This window comes from Hetaerina americana, unplaced genomic scaffold, assembly GCF_022747635.1.
Source record: "Hetaerina americana unplaced genomic scaffold, ioHetAmer1.1.p SCAF_5, whole genome shotgun sequence".
Classification (NCBI taxonomy): domain Eukaryota; kingdom Metazoa; phylum Arthropoda; class Insecta; order Odonata; family Calopterygidae; genus Hetaerina; species Hetaerina americana.
This window is the reverse complement of record NW_027287095.1, coordinates 40144501-40163180: the sequence shown is the minus strand read 5'-3', so window position 1 is coordinate 40163180 and position 18680 is coordinate 40144501. Positions and strand designations below refer to the sequence as shown.

General features: G+C 36.7%; 2 protein-coding genes across 3 annotated transcripts; one reads left to right on the top strand and one right to left on the bottom strand.

Annotated features, from left to right (window-relative positions):
- On the top strand, nucleotides 1-5986 carry LOC139693978 (electron transfer flavoprotein beta subunit lysine methyltransferase-like). 2 transcript variants are annotated; one of them, XM_071592355.1, is made up of 5 exons: nucleotides 1-162; nucleotides 3712-3927; nucleotides 4113-4243; nucleotides 5164-5332; nucleotides 5655-5986. In XM_071592355.1, exons 1-5 carry the CDS (start codon nucleotides 98-100, stop codon nucleotides 5869-5871), a joined length of 798 nt encoding a protein of 265 aa, XP_071448456.1. In that variant the 5' UTR covers nucleotides 1-97; the 3' UTR covers nucleotides 5872-5986. The 2 variants fall into 2 exon arrangements, with proteins under 2 accessions (XP_071448456.1, XP_071448457.1); XM_071592356.1 differs by having other exon boundaries at nucleotides 3712-3935; nucleotides 4124-4243.
- Nucleotides 5987-9360: 3374 nt separating this feature from the next.
- GCS1 (mannosyl-oligosaccharide glucosidase) lies at nucleotides 9361-17936 on the bottom strand. The gene is made up of 5 exons (XM_071592102.1): nucleotides 17800-17936; nucleotides 17519-17710; nucleotides 17284-17441; nucleotides 16788-16965; nucleotides 9361-13920 (listed from the first exon to the last, which is right to left on the bottom strand). The coding sequence occupies exons 1-5, from the start codon at nucleotides 17818-17820 to the stop codon at nucleotides 12007-12009; spliced, it is 2463 nt and encodes an 820-aa protein (XP_071448203.1). The 5' UTR covers nucleotides 17821-17936; the 3' UTR covers nucleotides 9361-12006.
- Between the last annotated feature and the right edge of the window lie 744 nt (nucleotides 17937-18680).

The following is an 18680-nucleotide window of genomic DNA, read 5'->3' as shown; positions in this document are numbered from 1 at the left end:
AGGAAGAACATCACAGAGTCGTTAACTATGGAACTAGTGTTTTTATTGTGGTTTACAATTTTCCCGCATAATATAAAGAAAGAATAATCAATAAGAAATGAAAATGGCACTCAGTTTTCCTGGGGTACTAAGAAGGACAATATTTAGATTTTCATGCTACAGGTACTACATGGCAGCGTTCATGCAATCGTGCCTAGGGGTTCTTTTAATATTGCCTAATTTTGGTGACATATTCGGCCTCCGTTGCTTAGTTCCTTTAATTGATTATGCATATCATACAGGCATTTTCCCGAGTTACTTCGTTTCGTTCTTGTGATTTACCTGTTTACTTGCCTTTTGAAAGAGAAGGAATAACAAATATTGGGGGATGTGGTTTTTGCATCCACTTAGTACTCTAATCCGTAGAGCTGTGGAAATAGATGGTAAGCTTTAGAAGGGGATTTTACTTCCTTCGAGAATTAGATCATTTATAGGCGACATTTCATCGAAATAGAAGTGTATACTTATCCAAGCAATCTACTACGATGCCCCAAAAAAATACCATAAGAAAGGTGGAGGCAACCTTGTGATTAATTTTTAACTCCCGTCTATTAAGGCAAAGACCGGGCTGTAGAATTTAGCGAGATCAAGAAATATTTGGACGGATATTGCACCCAAATTTTGTTTGGGGAAACTAATGCGGCATTTAATTTGTTTTAATGAAATTGTAGTGGTTATTTCATGATGTGAGGACATAATTAGGAAGAACAATACATCCCATAGAATAGAATATCAAATTAGTGAAAGGAAGCAATGCTAGTTCTCCTATCTCATCATCCTGACTGCTCTGTTTCCACTGCCATAGTTAAACATCGTCTTCACCCTGAACGTGCAAGCACACTCCATGAATGGGATAGGATCTGTGCAGTGGCTTGTATTCTGATTTATACACCTGGGACAGGTTTCGAGTCTCAGTCGTGGAAGCTTCTCAATGTTATGCACATAACTCCTTGAGTTGCCATGTGGAATTCATTTCACATCCATGCTTGTTAGTCTGATTATGAAGATTATTATAGAGTAGGGTAATTCGAAAGGTTGTTTTCTTACTACCCTTTCTCATCTTATAAATCATCTCCTTAAATCTATCTACCTATATATCGCCCCCATGGCACAAAATGAGTAAACCTATACTGATGTCAGTTTTCCCTCCTCACCCTAAGTTAAAGATTAGTATCTTATATGCCTACTTACCCATGATTATTCTTTTATGCATTCTTCTTGTGAAGTTTTTGATTGTCAGATTGGTTAGAAGCACTCATTTGTATTTGCTTTTGGTCTTGATATTTTCATTTTAATTCACATAAAGTTGCACGTTTTACCTCACTAGTAGTCTGTAAGGTGTATTCTCTTCTGAAGCTACCTCTTAATTTTTTAAGTTCTGACCTTTCTTTTATTATGCATATATTTATTCATATTTCAGTATTTGGACAATCATATTAATCCGTCCTTTATTTTATCTCATAAATGAATTTACTTCCTCATCCTTTCCATCATATCTTTGAGATAACTCTGCATTTTTTTGTAGTATTATATTATGAAGTTATCAGACTCTTTTTATCCCAGTCTCATAATCATATTAAAATATAATATAACATTGTAACTTATTAACTTCTTTTTAAATTTTTTGTTGACTAAAATGCTTCTTTTGGTGTTTATCATTACATATCTTGTTCTTCATTTTACATGATTCAGCTTTCTAATTCTAACATTTATTCTTTCATTTACTCTAATCTCTCCCTTTCAAGATAAATGTTTGGCACTGCTTCCATCTGTCTTTCACATCATTGAACTTTGTTTCTTTTTTATTTATGTTTTCTGACAAACCATCTGAGAACCTTCATATAATTTCGAAAAGCTGAATTTGCAATCCCTACAAACCATTACATCTTCAGCTCATCACAGAGTCATTTCTTTTATATCTGAAAGCATTCAGATTCAGAATTTTATGAAACAGTTCCTTTATCTCAACTTTTGACTGCCTGTCCTAATTACTACCATTGATACTTATAGGATGACAGTGCCAGAAGATTCACCCACTCGGTTCATCTCTTCTTAAGGCATTGGTTTGTTTCCACATTAGACATTGCTCAAAATAACTTTTTACATAAATATAATGATGAACATAAAACATATATATGAATATAATTGAGGAGTATTTAAAAACTATTTAGTTGGGAATATCACTAAATCCCTTCACTACTTCCAGTATTCATCATCATGAAGTGCTGTGCCTTGTGGCTGATCCCTGACGCCCTTCATAACCTTCTCGCTAAGGCTGTCTCTTTCTCACATCTGTACCCTTCTCTGTCACAACTAGTCCAATAACTTTCTTCTCCTTTCCACCACTTCCTCTACTGCTGCACTAAGTATACCTTCATGTCATAGGTACTGACCAACCCAGTTCTTTTTCCTAATTTATTATTTCTAGTAGCCTTTTCTCCTTTCCCAAATGCTTTAAAGCCTCATCATTTCTCCTCCTTATCTCTCCATTTTATTCCATATCTTGTTTTTCATGGCTGAATTTGATCCTGCAGTTATTTTCCACTGTTTAAGGTGTTAATGTTTCTTTTCAATCTGAAAACATATTCCAAACATGAGACTTAACCAATTTCTTTCATAGGTATATGCCCATCTTGCTCAATTGCAACCTTTTTGGGCAGTTGAATGCCATATTTGTTATTTCTATTCATCTTAAAATCTCATTCTTGCATCCCCAGCTACTTGCCACCACACTTCATACTTATTTAAGACCCTCTACGTTTTCAGTTTCTGCTCAGTATATATCAAATTCTATTCTTTCTTCATTTCAGATTCATACGGTTTTGGTATTTCTTTTGTACATACTCATTCTGCATCTCTTGTATCTGCTGTCAGTCTTTTCTATCACCCTTTTCCTTGTTTGAAGATCTTCTATAATCACTGCTATATCACCTGAAAACTTAATTTATCTTGCTGTTTTTGTGTTCACTCCTGCATTTTCTTCCTCATTCCTATTCTCCTCTACTGTGACTTCCAGATGCATCAGAAATAGGGTTGGCAATGTACCCTTGCCTTAAACCTTTTTTAATTTCATTCCTTTGCCAACTCTTAGGTCCATATATAGCTTTCCAGTCAGGCCTCTCTCTCCAGTTCACTCATTTCTTTTTACAATCCACTCTATCAAAAGCCTTTTAAATATCTAAAAAACACAGGTATATGTCTCTTTCTAGATACCACTCTTCAATTATCCAACCTTTTACTGCCTCCCTTTCCCTTCTTAAAACCATTTTCTCCTCTCATTCATTCTCTTCCATCTTGTATACCATCCTGATATTAACCACTCCTTACACAATGTCGGCTGCATTTAAGAGGAGGCAAATCATATTATGTTCCTTACACTGACTAGTATCTTTTTTTTTGGTTCTGACACTATGATGTTTTTAGAAAGACTTCAGGCCACTCTCTCTCTCTTCATCTATCTTATTGTACGACATGAATAGATCTTCCACTCCTAATGCATGTGCCTCATTTTTCCTGGCAGTCTTTCCTACTTTACCTTTTATTTTGCTGTAATTTTATTTCTATTTTTATATTGCAGAAATTTACTTGATTTGATTTCCCTGTTTACTAAACATGAGCAAGGTTTGTTTTGTGGCATTTGACTAGTTCTAAAATGTGACTATTTCATTTCAGACAACATTTGAAATTCTATAGTACTCCACCTAATTTTGTGGAAGTAAAAGCCCTCATTGAAAAGAACACTGAAATAACAAGAAATCATTTGACTCCAGAAATAGCTCTTCACTTAATTACTCCTGCCTGCCCTTTGTGGAAGTCACAGATAGATAACTGTCCTTTTAATGACCCATTCTGGGGATTTTATTGGCCTGGTGGCCAGGCAGTGACAAGGTACTCAGGTGATATTAGCTTATAATTAAATGAGAAGGCCAGAGTAAGCTTCTGACTTACAATTGCATTGATAAATTACGTGGACTGTTATGATGCATACATTTACTGTGGCACTTCGGAATTTATTTGTTTTTGGTTGGTTTTAGTTCTGTGGCCTTCATTGGTCCATTTATATTATGAAAAAGATTTATTTTAGATAACCCAACGTTAGTGAGGGGTCGGTCAGTTATTGATGTTGGGAGTGGCTGTGCAGCAACAGCAATAGCGGCGTCTAAATGTGGTGCAAAATCGGCCCTGGCAAATGACATAGATCCTGGTAAGTAGTATTTATTCAAAGGAAGATAAAAATAAAAAAAGCTGCATTTGTAAGTTGCAGGACAATGGCAGTTTGTCTTGAATTCCAAACCCAAGATTTTTAAATACAATACTCAACCAAAACTCAGTAGATACCTATTTTTAGCCACTTTCCTTTTAATATATTTCTTTTGTGTGGCTTTAGTAGGAAGTCATGTCTTTGATCATTCTCTTTAGAATTGGCTAATATCCGGAAACTGCTGAATAGAAATTATGTACATCATGGAAAATTTAACCTTAATTTATGGGTTTTGGTTTTGAAATTTTGACATTAGTTCATGTTGTTGGTTTAGGAGCTCGAGATGAAATTATGTCCTTAATTTGTTATTTTATTTACACAAACATTCAATTTACTTCTGAAGTTATATCTGGTGAATGGTTAAACTTCTAAGCTCCTTGGCCCTATTACAATGAGGGATTTACACTACTGGGCAATACACTGTATTAAACATCACCTCTCTCTCATTCTGCTATCTAAAGAAAATGTTGGAAGGAGGAATAACAGACACCACTTACCTTGTGTAAAGCTAGATAGGTGATCTGCTTTATTTTTCCAGCATGATTTTTGTCAAATTTTCCTTACATTACACAAAAATACTTACAAAAAGAATTGCAAGTTATTTTGAAATCAGGAAATATCTCCCTTACATACTTATGAAATGAATAACCTCTGCACCTGCTTGAGCTTTTTTTATCATCCTGCGCTCGCCCTTTTATCCTTTGTAAGGCAAATAACTTTCGTAATAATTTATTTTCCTTGATTACAAATAGAATTTTAATGGTGGTGGGTTTTATTTGAATTTAAACTGAATAATATCGAAGTTACCCTCTCAGCATTAGTTCCATTCTCGTATAAATGCCATGCTTGTTTTTCTTAAATAGTGGCTGGAATAGCTGCTGGAATGAATGCAGCTTTGAATGACACAACTATAAAAAATTCAACAGAAAACTACATTGAAGACAGAGGACGTGAAGAATTTTTCAAAAGTCATTTTCCTTGGGATGTGGTCATAGTTGGTGATCTCTTTTATGATGAAGAGATTTCACAAAGGTGAGTTATTAATATGATAGTTCCGATTGATGGGAATTTGACTTGATATCAAGTAGGAGAATAGGTATAAATGTCTTACAAGCAGCAGCTTTCTCATGTTGCTCTTAGTGTTGGGAAATTTAAATGCGAATTGGCAGGTAAATTTTTGTTGCCTTATTGAGTAGACATTGTTAGCCATTCATCTTCATGTAAAGGGTGCCCTAAAATGTTATTACATACCTGTTTTGTTTATTAGCCACTCATCTTCATGTAAAGGTTGCCCTAAAATGTGAATACATACCTATTTTGTTTATTAGTTCAAACTGACTATTTTTAATTGCAGGGTAATGACTTGGGCCAAAAGGTGTTCAGCACTGGGTGCACTTGTTTTGATTGGTGACCCAGGGCGCTATGCCTTTAACACAATAATAGAGACCCATGAGCAAGGCAGGAATAATTCACCTTCATTATCGATAATGAAACAATATCCTCTCCCCGAGCATAGTTGCTTGGAAAACTCAGGCTTTTCTCATGCAACTGTTTGGATGCTAAGTTGCTAAATGTAGGATATTTCAACAATGGTGTATTCCCAACCTCTTGCCATTAAAATAATGTAAATTGTTATTATATGGTGATGTATACATTTTCCTGCAGTCTTAATAAACTTATCGTGAAAAGGGAAAAACTTGTATTGTTATAGTGCTAAGCTCTATTGTCATTTTCAAATATCTTTGGAACTGGTCCTCAGTACGTGCTTGAAACAAATCAATTGGTTCCATTGCTAGGAGCATACCCCTAAGAGTGATAATACAGTGCCCTAGTTCCTGGTCCTTTGCTTAGATTACCCCCTCCATATCACTCCAATGCCTAAGTCCAAGCTGACAATGGTGGATAATAGCCTCCACCAAATGATAAAGATAACCTTCAGATGTCTATGATGATCCCTTGGCTCCTCTCTCCCTTCACCAATGTACATCTGCATCTTCTCGTCTCTCTAAATTTCTTCTTATATGTTTGTTTTAGAAGAAAATAGATATAGGGTCCCCCCCTTTTAGTAAAATCCCCTCTAAAATCAGCTTGCGCTTAATAGGCCAGGAGTACATGGGTAACTGTTTATAAACTGTGTGTATTATTTTGTTACAGTTATTTTTTGTTTCGGCAAACCAACATTACTCTGTGCTGTGGTGTCTTTTAAATTAAAGAGGGTTTATTTTTTTTTAGATTTCTTTCTTAATCGTATCATTCAGAATACCATATGTGGTACAGAAACATTCTGGTCCCCATGCCATGTGTGAATTTCACAAGCCGTTGGGCTTAATATTGGGTGAATTCTACCATCACTTATATAACTGACCTTTTGAGTTCCTAACAGTTTTTATGATATATAAAGGTAAATCAATTATAAACAGTTGCCCATAAACTCCCGGCCTGTGAGAGACAGGCTGATTTTTGAGCACATTTTGGAGTATAAAAGTGCATCTTATGGGTTGGGAAATATAGTATACAGGGAATAGAAATCATTTGTTAAAAATTTCCAAGTAGCATAATCAATAAAGTTCATTGGTTATTTGATGTGTAAATTTGTCGCTTATTTACAGATCTGTTGCTTACTTGTTCAATGATTGACAATATCGATGAATTAATTTGGGAGACGGCGGGTCTTTTCTTACGACCATATCAATCTAATAAAATCTTTGGTTCAACTTCACCCCACATATTTATTTTGGTAATTTACTGGTTAAGGTAGGTTTTTGGATGGACACAACTACCAAATAAATATTTTGTGTCCCCTAACAACACACAATCCAGCACCCTGTTCCTCCTGCAGGAATCCTGTTCCTTCCCTTTCCTCGTTTGCCCAACATTCTCCCCTCTATCAGAGTCTTCAACATCCCGCTGCCGGTCAAAACCCCCTTCATCCACTTTTCCTGCCTCCATAGGATTTCTCCCAACAAACCCCTGTCCTCGTCCACCATACCAAGTACTTCCTCATTTATTTTCTTCTCTGTCCATTTCACCTTCTCCATTCCTCTCCACACCCACATTTCAAAAGCCTCCAATCTACGTCTATCCTCCTGCTTCAATGACATCGTTTCCGCGCCGTACATAGCTACGCTCCGTATCAAAGTTTTTATGAGTCTTTACTTAACATCCTTACTCAACGTCCCCGTCATCAACTCCCTCCTCCTTGTGAAAGCCTCTTTGCCCAGCGCAATTCTTCTCCTTACGTCCCTACTACTTTGACCGTGTTGGTCCAAAACACTACTGAGATACGTAAACTGTTCTACCTGCTCTAGTTTTTGCCCTCTTATTTCAATGTTAAGCTTAGCCTTTCTCTTCCTAAAAAATCGTATAACCTTTGTTTTATTAATATTGGTTCTAATCTTATACCTGTCACACTGAATTTCCAATTCACTAAGCAATGCTTGCCACCCCTTGGCTGATTGACAAACTAAAGCTTGGTCATTAGCAAACCTAACTGATTTTACGAATTCCCCGCCCACCTTCATTCCTACTACAGTTCTTCCCATGCCTCTTTAATCATTTCCTCTGCATACAGGTTGAACAGCAACGGTGATAATGGGCAACCCTGCCTTACACCTCTTCCTAACACTGCCCAACCGGACTCCCCGTTCCCCACTCGTACCTGAGCAGTCTGAGACATGTACAGGTTGCTGATTAGCCTCCTTTCCCTCCAATCTATTCCTATTTTCTGCAGAATACTCATTAGTTTTTCCCAATTTACTCTATCAAATACTTTTTCGAAATCTATGAAACAGGCAAATACCTCCTGATTGTATTCTATGTTCCTCTCGATTAGTAATCTCATTACTGCAATCTTCCCACATATATGGTATGGAAATCCATTGTTTGTGCTTTTATCTCCATTGATAAAATGCTTTCACTTGCTCAATATGTACTAATTTTCTTCCTACCTTTTTTTCAAATTTCACTGCACACATCTCTGCTAAATCAAAGATTTTGTGAAGTAAGGGGCCAGTAGATCTAAGCTTTTTAAAGAATAAGTTATTTCTGCAATATGTAGTGGAATGTTCCATTCTGGAATTATTATGGTTTTTTAAGTAAACATCCAGATGCGGTTTACTTTTATTACGTGGCTGGGTACTTTTAAAGACAAAGTTGAATTTATTAACCCCTCGAAGTTGCCAGACAGATTTGTTTTGCCAACAGCATGTAGGAAAAGTAGGTTACTCTGTTGTGCCATAAAATATAATTTTTATAAGAGATAATCTCAAAGTCTAACAGTAGCAGCCCTGGTGTGTTTTGTTTTCTGCTGTGCAAGTAATCCTATCTTCAACCTAACTAGCATGAGTGGCCCTACCAGGAATATTATTAATGCTCATGCCAGCTCAGCTCCAGTGGTCATCAGAAAATGCAAATCATTTCACATCTTGGTTGTAGTTCATGGAGAAAGAATGGTAGGGCAATAGCTGAGAGCAGAAATGTTAGGCACAACCTATTAACAATCCAATTCTTTTTCATGAGTTGAGTGGTAATTCCCTTGTATCCTGGGGCATATCTTTTTATTGAAAAAATTTATATTACGGAATCGTTATCTCTTCTTATTTGCTATTTATATTTTGAATGTGTTGTAGTGAGAAGATTTATTATTTTTACTGTTTAAAATGTAATTGTATCAATTTCTTAAACCCCAGAGCTTCATTTAATATAGATGATACGAATGGCGGCACGATTCCCATAGTAGGTATCCCCCAGAGAATTACATACTCTTCAGCATATTTATTAACAATAATATTTTAATTATGACTATTGTATACTTCGTTTTAGAAATGTGAGCATGTTCAGTCTGTCTATCCAAAACCTACTATCATTGGTAGATTATCAACCAATCATGGATTTAATGATTAATAACAGTACAAAGCAATGAGCTATTGAAGCCACCTTTACTATCCATCTGGTTTACTTCATTGCAATGAGATGGACAGCAAGTGTTTTGGCAGTGATTTTATCTGGATTATGAAGTCAATAAACAAAGAAAATGAACCAGAAATTAGTGAAAAAAAACAAACATTGGAAAATAATCTTTATTATTAAAGTACCACATTTTATAGCTAGTGAATTGCACACTGATCTTATCAGAGAAAAAGCATTAACTATTTACTGAAAGACAAGATGATATGAGACAAAGAAAATAGGACACGTATCCAATCAGGATTCTATATATTTTAAAATTGCTATTTGTACGATATTTTGAAAAATCGTACAAAACAATTCCTTTTAGTTACATAGCCTGTCATCTGGATTTCTTCATATGACAGACTATGTCCAAACTAATTATAACAGTAAAAAACAATTTTAAAATTTGTTCTATAGTAAAAAAATTACTATTATCCTCAAATGATAATGGCAGTGCTACCCAAAAGTTCACACTAGACTAAGTTGAAGACTGGTAATACGTGAAGGTTATACTAATGAACTGCTGAACCGAACATTAACTAGTGGCATTACATGGCACTACTTGCAACCTCTTTTGACCAGTCTCAAAACCAGCCCTGTACTACATGCACCTAATTCTGTTCTTCTTAATGTGATTATGTCCTCATTTTATTTTCATTCTACACGTTCTTGAGATTTGCAAAATGGTTGGTATTAAACAGCAATAAATTAGCATCAAGCTCTGTTTGAAACATGGAAATACTGTGATATTAGCTCTAGGCCTGTTGAAACATGCATTTAATGATGATTCTGTTGTGATGCAATCCTGGTCCACTGGTATAAGGATTTTAAAATTAGAGTCATACTGACTGGGACTGATAAAGTTATGTCAAATGTCACTGAACACTTCGAAGTCCAAATAGTCATCCTTGAGATATTTAGGAGACTGCCTTTGTAATGTTTGCAGAATTTTAGGATTAATCTTTAGGACTACCAGCACATATATCTATCACATCCTCAACATATGGCAGATTACTACCACCCTAATGCCTGGACCTCTGATTGATGAGAAGTCACATTGACTAGAAGTCAAGAGATCGTGTAAGAAATGAGCACCTCTACTGTCAAATGTAGTAGTAGTATTCAGGGGACGCAACCGACAGCTGAGGTCATTTGCGCCATAGGGGATGGACAGGAAAGGATGAAGGGTGGAGAGAAACCCGGCATTGGCATTAGCCTACTCTATGAAAGGCACCAAGGGTTCTGCAGCTTAACGTCCCATCTGACGGATGGCGTACTCACTCAAAGTGCCCTCCACAAAGCACCTAAGTAGGGATTGAGATATCTCTGAAAAATATTTAACACCACCGGGAGTTGAACCAGGGCCCTCTGGGTGGGAAGTCAGTACATTAGCCCCCGCACCATCTCGATCCCCTCTACTGTCAAAATTAGGAATAAAAGTTGTGGTTACAGATTCCATCTGGACACTAAACAACGATGGCCACAGTAGAGGAGTCCATGTACATTCCCAACCAACACAGCGCCATAGGTAAAGTACAGTGTGAAGCCACCACCCAATGACACCTTTGACACTGATAGAATTGCTCCCGAGGAATTTGTTCTTTCCCTATCATTGTCAAATTCTATGGTGACATTCTGAGGGAAGGAAATGTGAAGTGGAAACAGCTGAAATCCATTGCACACAAGCAACTAGGTGTTCTATCATGAAAATTGTGCCCTGGCTTATGCCCTACCCCTGTTCATAAGTTTTTCACCGTTATTAGAACAACATGGGAAAATCTGCCAACCCTGATTGAAAATTCCCTCTCCTTTCAATGAAAATTAAGTGGAAGTGGAGAAGATAGATAAAATAGATTTGCTGGATGTGTTGGCCAAGGAAGAATTACAGGATGCCAACTGTTCGTGGCAGATATATTGGGATCAAGGTGTCCGCTCTTCAGATGAGGTATTTTTAAGGATTTTTATGGTGACAAGGACATGAGAGACAACTAGGGCATCAGTTAAACTGAAATTTTTGTGTGGATACATTCAGAGAAATTTTGGGTAGCACCTCACACTAGTCACACATAAAATACACAACTTTCTGAATCAAAGATTTTATGAAGTAGTTGCCAATAGATCTAAGCTTTTTAAAGAATAATTAGTTATTTCTACAATATACAGTGGAATGTTCCATACTGGAATTATCATGATTTTCTAAGTAAACATTCAGTTGCTGTTTACTTTTATTATGTAGTCGGGTACTTTTAAAGACAAAGTTGAATTTATTAACCCTTAGGAGTTGCTGGGCTTATTTGTTATGTCATCAGCATGTAGGAAAAATAGGTTACTCTGATGTGCCATAAAATATAATAATTTTTATAAGAGATATTCAGTTTCACAGCAAAAACATTCAGTATCACTAGTTAGAGCTCAAACAAAGATAAAAAATATAAAACAAAGAGAAAAGTTCTCAAATTCATCACAATTGATTTGAACATAAATGAGTGCATCTTCATGGCTTTATAGTTGTTCCCTTGATTTATGCATAATTCCAAATGATCTTTTGTATCACAGCCCACATCTTTAACCCCAGAGAGAGTTCCTGTTTACCTTAAGGCCTGAGGATGTTTTACCCTCAGATAAGAAGGTGATTAGCATAGCTATTATTTCCAGATTATAAAGAAAATTTGTTCAAAATATGTGGCAAGGAACTATGAGCACCAGCCATGAAGACTTCACTTGTATCCCTCCCTGAATGAAGAATCCCAAAACAATCAGTACAACTCAGCCATCATGAGTACAACAAGTGAGGACCAGCCAGTAAATGGTCGTGACCCCATTCCTGCACCTGTACGATCGTTGTATTGCTCCCATATGTAACCTGTTTTCTGATACTGTTTCATCACATTATTTACAACATTTAACCTTAGACGTTCATACACAGCCTTAGATTTCTCTGAATATGGCCCTGGGAGGGTACCATAGTGATGTAATGCCCTTACGGCTAAATAATTTATATTAATCCAAATTTGTCCCCGCCAATATGGTGGATCGTGTTCAGTATTATGCTTCATATAATAAGGCGATGTGGTAGAAAGTGAACGTAGGCCATAATCTGTCCATAGGAGGTCCTTTCTTTCCAGCTTGGAGAGGATTATACCCAGGAGCTCGGAGTCTTTTTCCAGTAGCTGAAGAAAAAATGGGAAAAGTGAGACATAGCCAAATGCTGAGTCAACATAGCGATAGTGGGGTGCCTCCAACACAAAGCGGACCATGCCAGGTGGTGGAACATGAGGAGGGGTGTTCGGCTTTCGAGGTGGACGCTTAAGGGTCAGTGAGTCAGTGTGAAGGCCAAAGTCAGCAAAGGATTCTGAAACATCAGACCAATGACGTGATGCAATGTGACCATCATCGGAGAGCATCTCAAAAGTCCTCTTGTACTTGGTAGAATCTGCCGAGATCAGTTCGGCTACTTCAGCCAAGGCAGCAGCACCTAACGCAATCCAACAGAGGAGGTCAACGTGACGCTCGGATGATGTTGGGTGTGATGAGCGGGGGTAGTCATCCAAACCGGATGCCAGAGTCTTTGGGTTGATTTCAGGGGAAGGTTCCAAGAGCACTCTTCCTCTCCACATATATGTTCCAGGCAGCTCGCCGGCTTGTGTCGTGTTCAACCAGTTGAACCACGCTCGAAAACGTGGATACAGACGCTCAAGAACAGCCAAACGCTTGGGGTCAATCATGTCTTCTCCGAAGTTACTGAGGATGTATTGGATGGTGAGGAAGAAAGTGGGGGGATTGGCAATGGCTGCATTCTGCACAACAAACTCTTCTGGAACTTTAGCAAGTGCTTCTGTTCCAAGGATCTGCTCCCTTGGAATCCAGCCCATAACATTCATTAAATCAAACCAGTGACACATTATATCCAGCTCCATGTCCAAGTCCCAAGTAGAAATCAGTAGACCGTGAAAACCCTCATCCCACAAGAAACCACGAGGAAAGAAAGAACGTGAAGGCACGGCAGTGAACAGAGGGGCTTTCCAATATGGAACTGGACTGCTGTTGTACTCTGAGATGACCCTTGATGATCCATAAAAATATCCTATACTACCCATTACATTTGAGAGAACAACTTGCGCAAATTTTGACTGAGTCTTGTTCCAGTTACCATGATCCTTCAATTTGAACACCGAGTCAAACTTTTCATTAAAGTGTGCCCTCCTTTTGGCTAGCTCCTCATCAAACATCTCCCCGACCAACGTTGATGGCCGATGATAATAACTTTTGGACTCGTATACAATTTCTATTTCAAAAGGAACCCTTCCTGTGATCTCAGTGATGATGAAGTTTGGTCCTTTTTCTATAGCTCCATTCTCATTTCGTGTTTGAACCATCCCTGGGAGTGTTGCCACTGAATCTGATCTTCGATGCCTTAAGTGAGAAATGAGAGCATCCTTCAGCATTTCCAACCGCATGACTGTGGTGGCCAGGAAAGAATGTTGAACTATCTTGCTCCTAGAGAAGTATCGGAGGGTGAAATCTCCTAACTGTTCTGTCCAGCCAATAACTCCAGTAGGTGTGTGACTTTTCTTTTCAAAATTTTCATTTGGTGAGATCCATCCTTTGGTCTTTTCCTCCAAGGCAGCGTAAAAGAAAAGGGACACTATTTGACCCACTCCATGGTTTTTCTGCAAATAGAAATGAACTTTGTATATATGAATAATTCACGCACATGCAAATAATCAAGTTAAGACATTTCTTCAATCAATTTTTTTGAATGATAATGGTTACCTCTACATTAATGAGAAAAACAATTTCTTTTTGCTCTTATTTTAAACCATACTAGATATTTCAGTGTGACATTTTGTCAAGTGAATAAGTAGTTTCCCTCCCTATAGAGTACAACCTTGACATGATGGAAGGACTTGTGTGTTCTGATGACCTGGTGGGAGAAATGATATTTGCTCCTGGTAGGGTCTTGTGCGGTGTGGTGGCTTGAGGATTTGAACCCAGGCCCTCTCGGGCCTGGGTTCAAATCCTCAAGCCACCGCACCATCCCGATCCCCAGAAAATAACCAAATTAGTTAGAATAGGAACTTGAAATGCTAGGACAATGATGAGGACAGAAAAATGAGAAAATATAAGGAGAGAAATGAAGAGGGGAAATATAGATATTTTAGGGCTGCTCAAGATGAGACAAAAGGACAACGGGGATAACCAAAGTGGTAGTAATATCATAATATTAAGAGGAGAAGAGGTTAAGTGAGGCATGGCGATAATGGCGAAAAGGCATAGAAAGAACTGGAGATAGAAGTAAAATTGGTCAGGCATTCATAAAATCAGGTTTGCTGATGACCAAGCTTTAGTTTGTCACTTACCCAAGGGGTTGCAAGCTCTGCTGAGAGCATTGCAATCGTTATGGGATGAGAATAAACATAAATAAAATGAGTTATGCAATTTTCTGGGAAGAGAAAAGCTAAGTTAAATGTTAAAATAGGAGGACAAAAATTAGAGCAAGTGAAACAGTTCATGTATTTCAGAAATATTTTGGACCAAAATGTTCAAAATAGTAGGGACATAAGGCAAAATAGTCGCATTAGTCAAAGAAGTTTTCATCAAGAAGAAGGCATTGATGACAGGGACTTAGGATAAGAATGTTAAGAAAAGGTATGTTAAAACTATAATTTGGAGCATGGTTTTGTACTGAGTAGAAACATGGTCATTACCGTAGGATGATGGGCATGGATTGGAGGCTTTTGAAATGTGGGTGTGGAGAAGGATGGAAAAGCTTAAGTGGACTGATTGGAAAACAAACGAGATGGAGCTAGCAATGGTGGGGGAGGAGAGGGGATTGTCGGGAGAAATCAAAATGAGGCAGGAAAAATAGATTCAGTGTATGTTGATTGGCAATGTGAGGTTAAAGATTGTGATGGAGGGGAGAATGTTAGGCAAATGAGGAAGGGGAAAAGAGGATAGGCACGTTGGATGGAATGAAGGGAAGAAAGAATTATAAGGATTTAAAGAGGGGCTTACTGTAGTGCCAGAGTTCAAGTTGTGCTTTCTGTTTAGGAGAGGCAAGTGAATGCATTTTTGTACAATTGCTGCGTCCATCCAGAACCTACCCTAATCAGTTAAATACCGATAACAATAAAGTAGTTTCAATTATTCTTCTAGTAGAACATACATTGTGCAAATTACGTGGGTTTTTTAAATGCATTTTAACCTTCAAATATGTTCATTTATTTTAGAGATGAACAACTAACCTTTAAAAACATCAACCCACAAGTTCTCATTTACCATAAATTTCTGATGATTGTGTAAATACATGACCACTTGCTCCATCATTGCAGAATTGTACTCATGCTCCTAAGAATCCATCAAATTTGTAGGAAATAGAGTTTTCAGTCTTGGCTTTTTAAAACCACGAGGTGACAAGCAAATTAATGCAAGGAAGTATTAAGTTGCATCATGATTTCAATTATAGACATTTATGTATGAATGAAATAGAAATTCAAACTGAAGAACACTTAATATGATAGCAGACAGAAGGCCATCATGTTTAACGGCTAAGCATAATAAACAATTGCAACATTTTTCAAACCACAGTAGAAATGATTATCATCTTCCCAAGGTTTAATAATTTATTAATAGGTGGACACATTACTATCTTGAAAACATTTTCATAATTTATATAAAACAATATATTTTGATGTATCATAAGATAGAGAATGTAAGAATAGTGCAGTTAGTCTTAAATTTTTAGTACTAAAATAATTCAAGAGATAACTAATTTAATGAATGCCAGAGCAATAATTTGCATTTTTAGTAGAAAACAATTCATTACCCTACATCCTATTAAGACTGTGGAAACTTGATATTTTTAAGATTTGTTTCTTCACTAAATATCTAGGGGCTTTTAAGATTTCTAAATGGAAATTGGATAGGAAGACCATTAATATTCAATCTCTCAGTTTAACTTTACCCTAGTTTTCCTAAACCTCAATCTCTCTAAACTTCTGAAATTTTCTTCATAGTGATAGGAAAAATTGAAAAAGCAAAATTAAGAGACGACCTTTCAAAAGTTATTTTCATGTATTATAAAAAGTGCCAAAAGAAACAGTAAATAAATCACCATTTGATGGAAATTGGTCATCTTACCACATATTGAGTGAGCTGCCATTATCTTGAGTGGATTGAAAGGGATAAATAAATTAATCAATCGTTGCTTGGTTGGATTACCTTGGACTCTCTTGGTAAAAAATAAAGGCTCAGTGAAAAGGTTTTCACTCCCAAATACCTATAAACACTTCCCATGCTAAAACTACTCATATGTTTAAGGTCTTTTGAAGAAAGGATCTGAAAATCATTTTCCCAAAAGATTAGGGTCAATTTTGAAGCATTCCTCACTCACTTCACTGGTGAATGGTAATTGCATCCATAACCTTTTGCGAGTTTCTAGGTCCATCCCTGAACTTATTGCAGACAAAAATCTATCATAAAAAAATATTTTTCTGAAAACATGCCAAAGTCTTGAAAGCGAATGATCTTGTCTCACCTCAGAGGTCACTGAAATCCGACTGCTCCAATCTCCACCATGATTACCTCCAGGACGCTTAACGAATGATGTGACTAGGTTAAAGGGGCCATCCTTTATAGTCTGTATTCCAAACGTTTTTCCATCATGCTCCTCCCATCCATAGCGACCAAGGTTATCACTCTGTTCACACCAATGTCTGGAAGAAGAGATTCATCTCAATGAAATTATTTGGTAGTGCGCGCGGAGCTTGCAGTATTATTTGTTAGTTATATAGAAGGTAAACATGTATGAAATATTTATTTGATTTAATCAATTGAATGGTTAATTCGTTCAACTTAGAATATTTCTTAGTAATTTTATCATTAGGCGCCTATAAGAAGGAGGTCAGTGGCACGATTCATTCTTTCTGAAAGAAATAGAGATCTAAAGGCACGGTAGTCGTCTAGATTTGATGGGTAGAATTAAGATACTACTACTCAATGTACACTTGAATTAATTGTAACTAAAATCTTGCCTAATGTTGTCGCCTTGTGAGTGCAGAACTTGAGGGAAATACCACATAAGCCCCATTACCGGTGAGTATGGTGATCTTGTTTTCATTCCGTAATAAACACCGGGCCTATACGTTCCCCAGTACGTATCTGGAACATCCAATCCAGATATTCCGACAACCTGCTCAAGGAAGTATACGTATAAGGAAACATGTTATAGAAACAAAATGGTATAATAAAGAACAATCCCTTAAATACCTTTGCTCCATTGAAAGGAGTGTTCACCCTTGTCTCACAATAACCCAAATAGCATGCATATGCTGCTACTGTCAGTCCGACCAGTGCTAATAGATATAGTAATGTTGAATAACGATTCTTTTCTTCATTTTGTACCACAATTTTTTCGAAAGTGATGACTTTATTCTTCTTTATCCGCCTAACAACGTTGGACTGAAGAAATGTACTTTATAAATATACAACAGCAATTTTTAATAAGCATAAAAATTTGATCATAAATTTGGCAAGGAAATGGGCAATACCTTAGGTTCTTTATTCCTCATTCTGCAAATCTAAATATAACATTTGAGGAATAAAATATTATATTAATTCGCAAAAAATGTTTAAAAAATGAGGTTGCCTTATACACATTTTATAATATCCCCACGTTATGGGCACATTGAATAGCATACGTCAGCTGTTAAACACATGTAAAACAAGAAAATATCAACATGCGCTAAGCAATGCCTATTTACAGATGTCTCTCCTTCGGCTCAGCTGGCGAGCAAGATTGTTCGTTGTTGCCATCTTGAAATGGGGGTGTAACGCTAAATGAGTTGTTACATTATTTTTTAAAAATTTGTGCATGTCGCGGTAGGTTTGGAACATCTCGGATCTTATTCATGTGAACATTCTGCTTTTGCGAGTATAGGCCAGGAATGTGAGACATGGGGCAAAAAGGAAGTGTGGGGCATTTGAGTAAGTAAAACATAAATTATTCTATGTATTTTTATTATATTTGTTGTAATTCACTTGTCTGTCTTTGCATTTTTAAGATAGGTTTAGTTGGTACTATCTGCTGCTTTATAGTTTTTTACTATCAGGACAAGTTGTCATTCAATAAAGTGCGACAGAATTACGAAAAACTAAGTCTGACTTCGGCATCACCGAGATAAACAGATTATTCCACATTTTACTGTTGTTATGTAGTTCAATCACTATGATTTCTCATGAATATTCATCCTAATAGTAGAATTGGTGTGACATTTAACATAGTGTTGTATTTATTGAATATTTATTAAAAAATCTTCTTATTCTGCACTATGTTTTTGTTAATTATTGTTTCTTTTGATGCAGCCGATGCATTATTTGGAACTAATGTGTATTTGGTTGTATGATTTATTTGTTTTTATTGAATAAAACT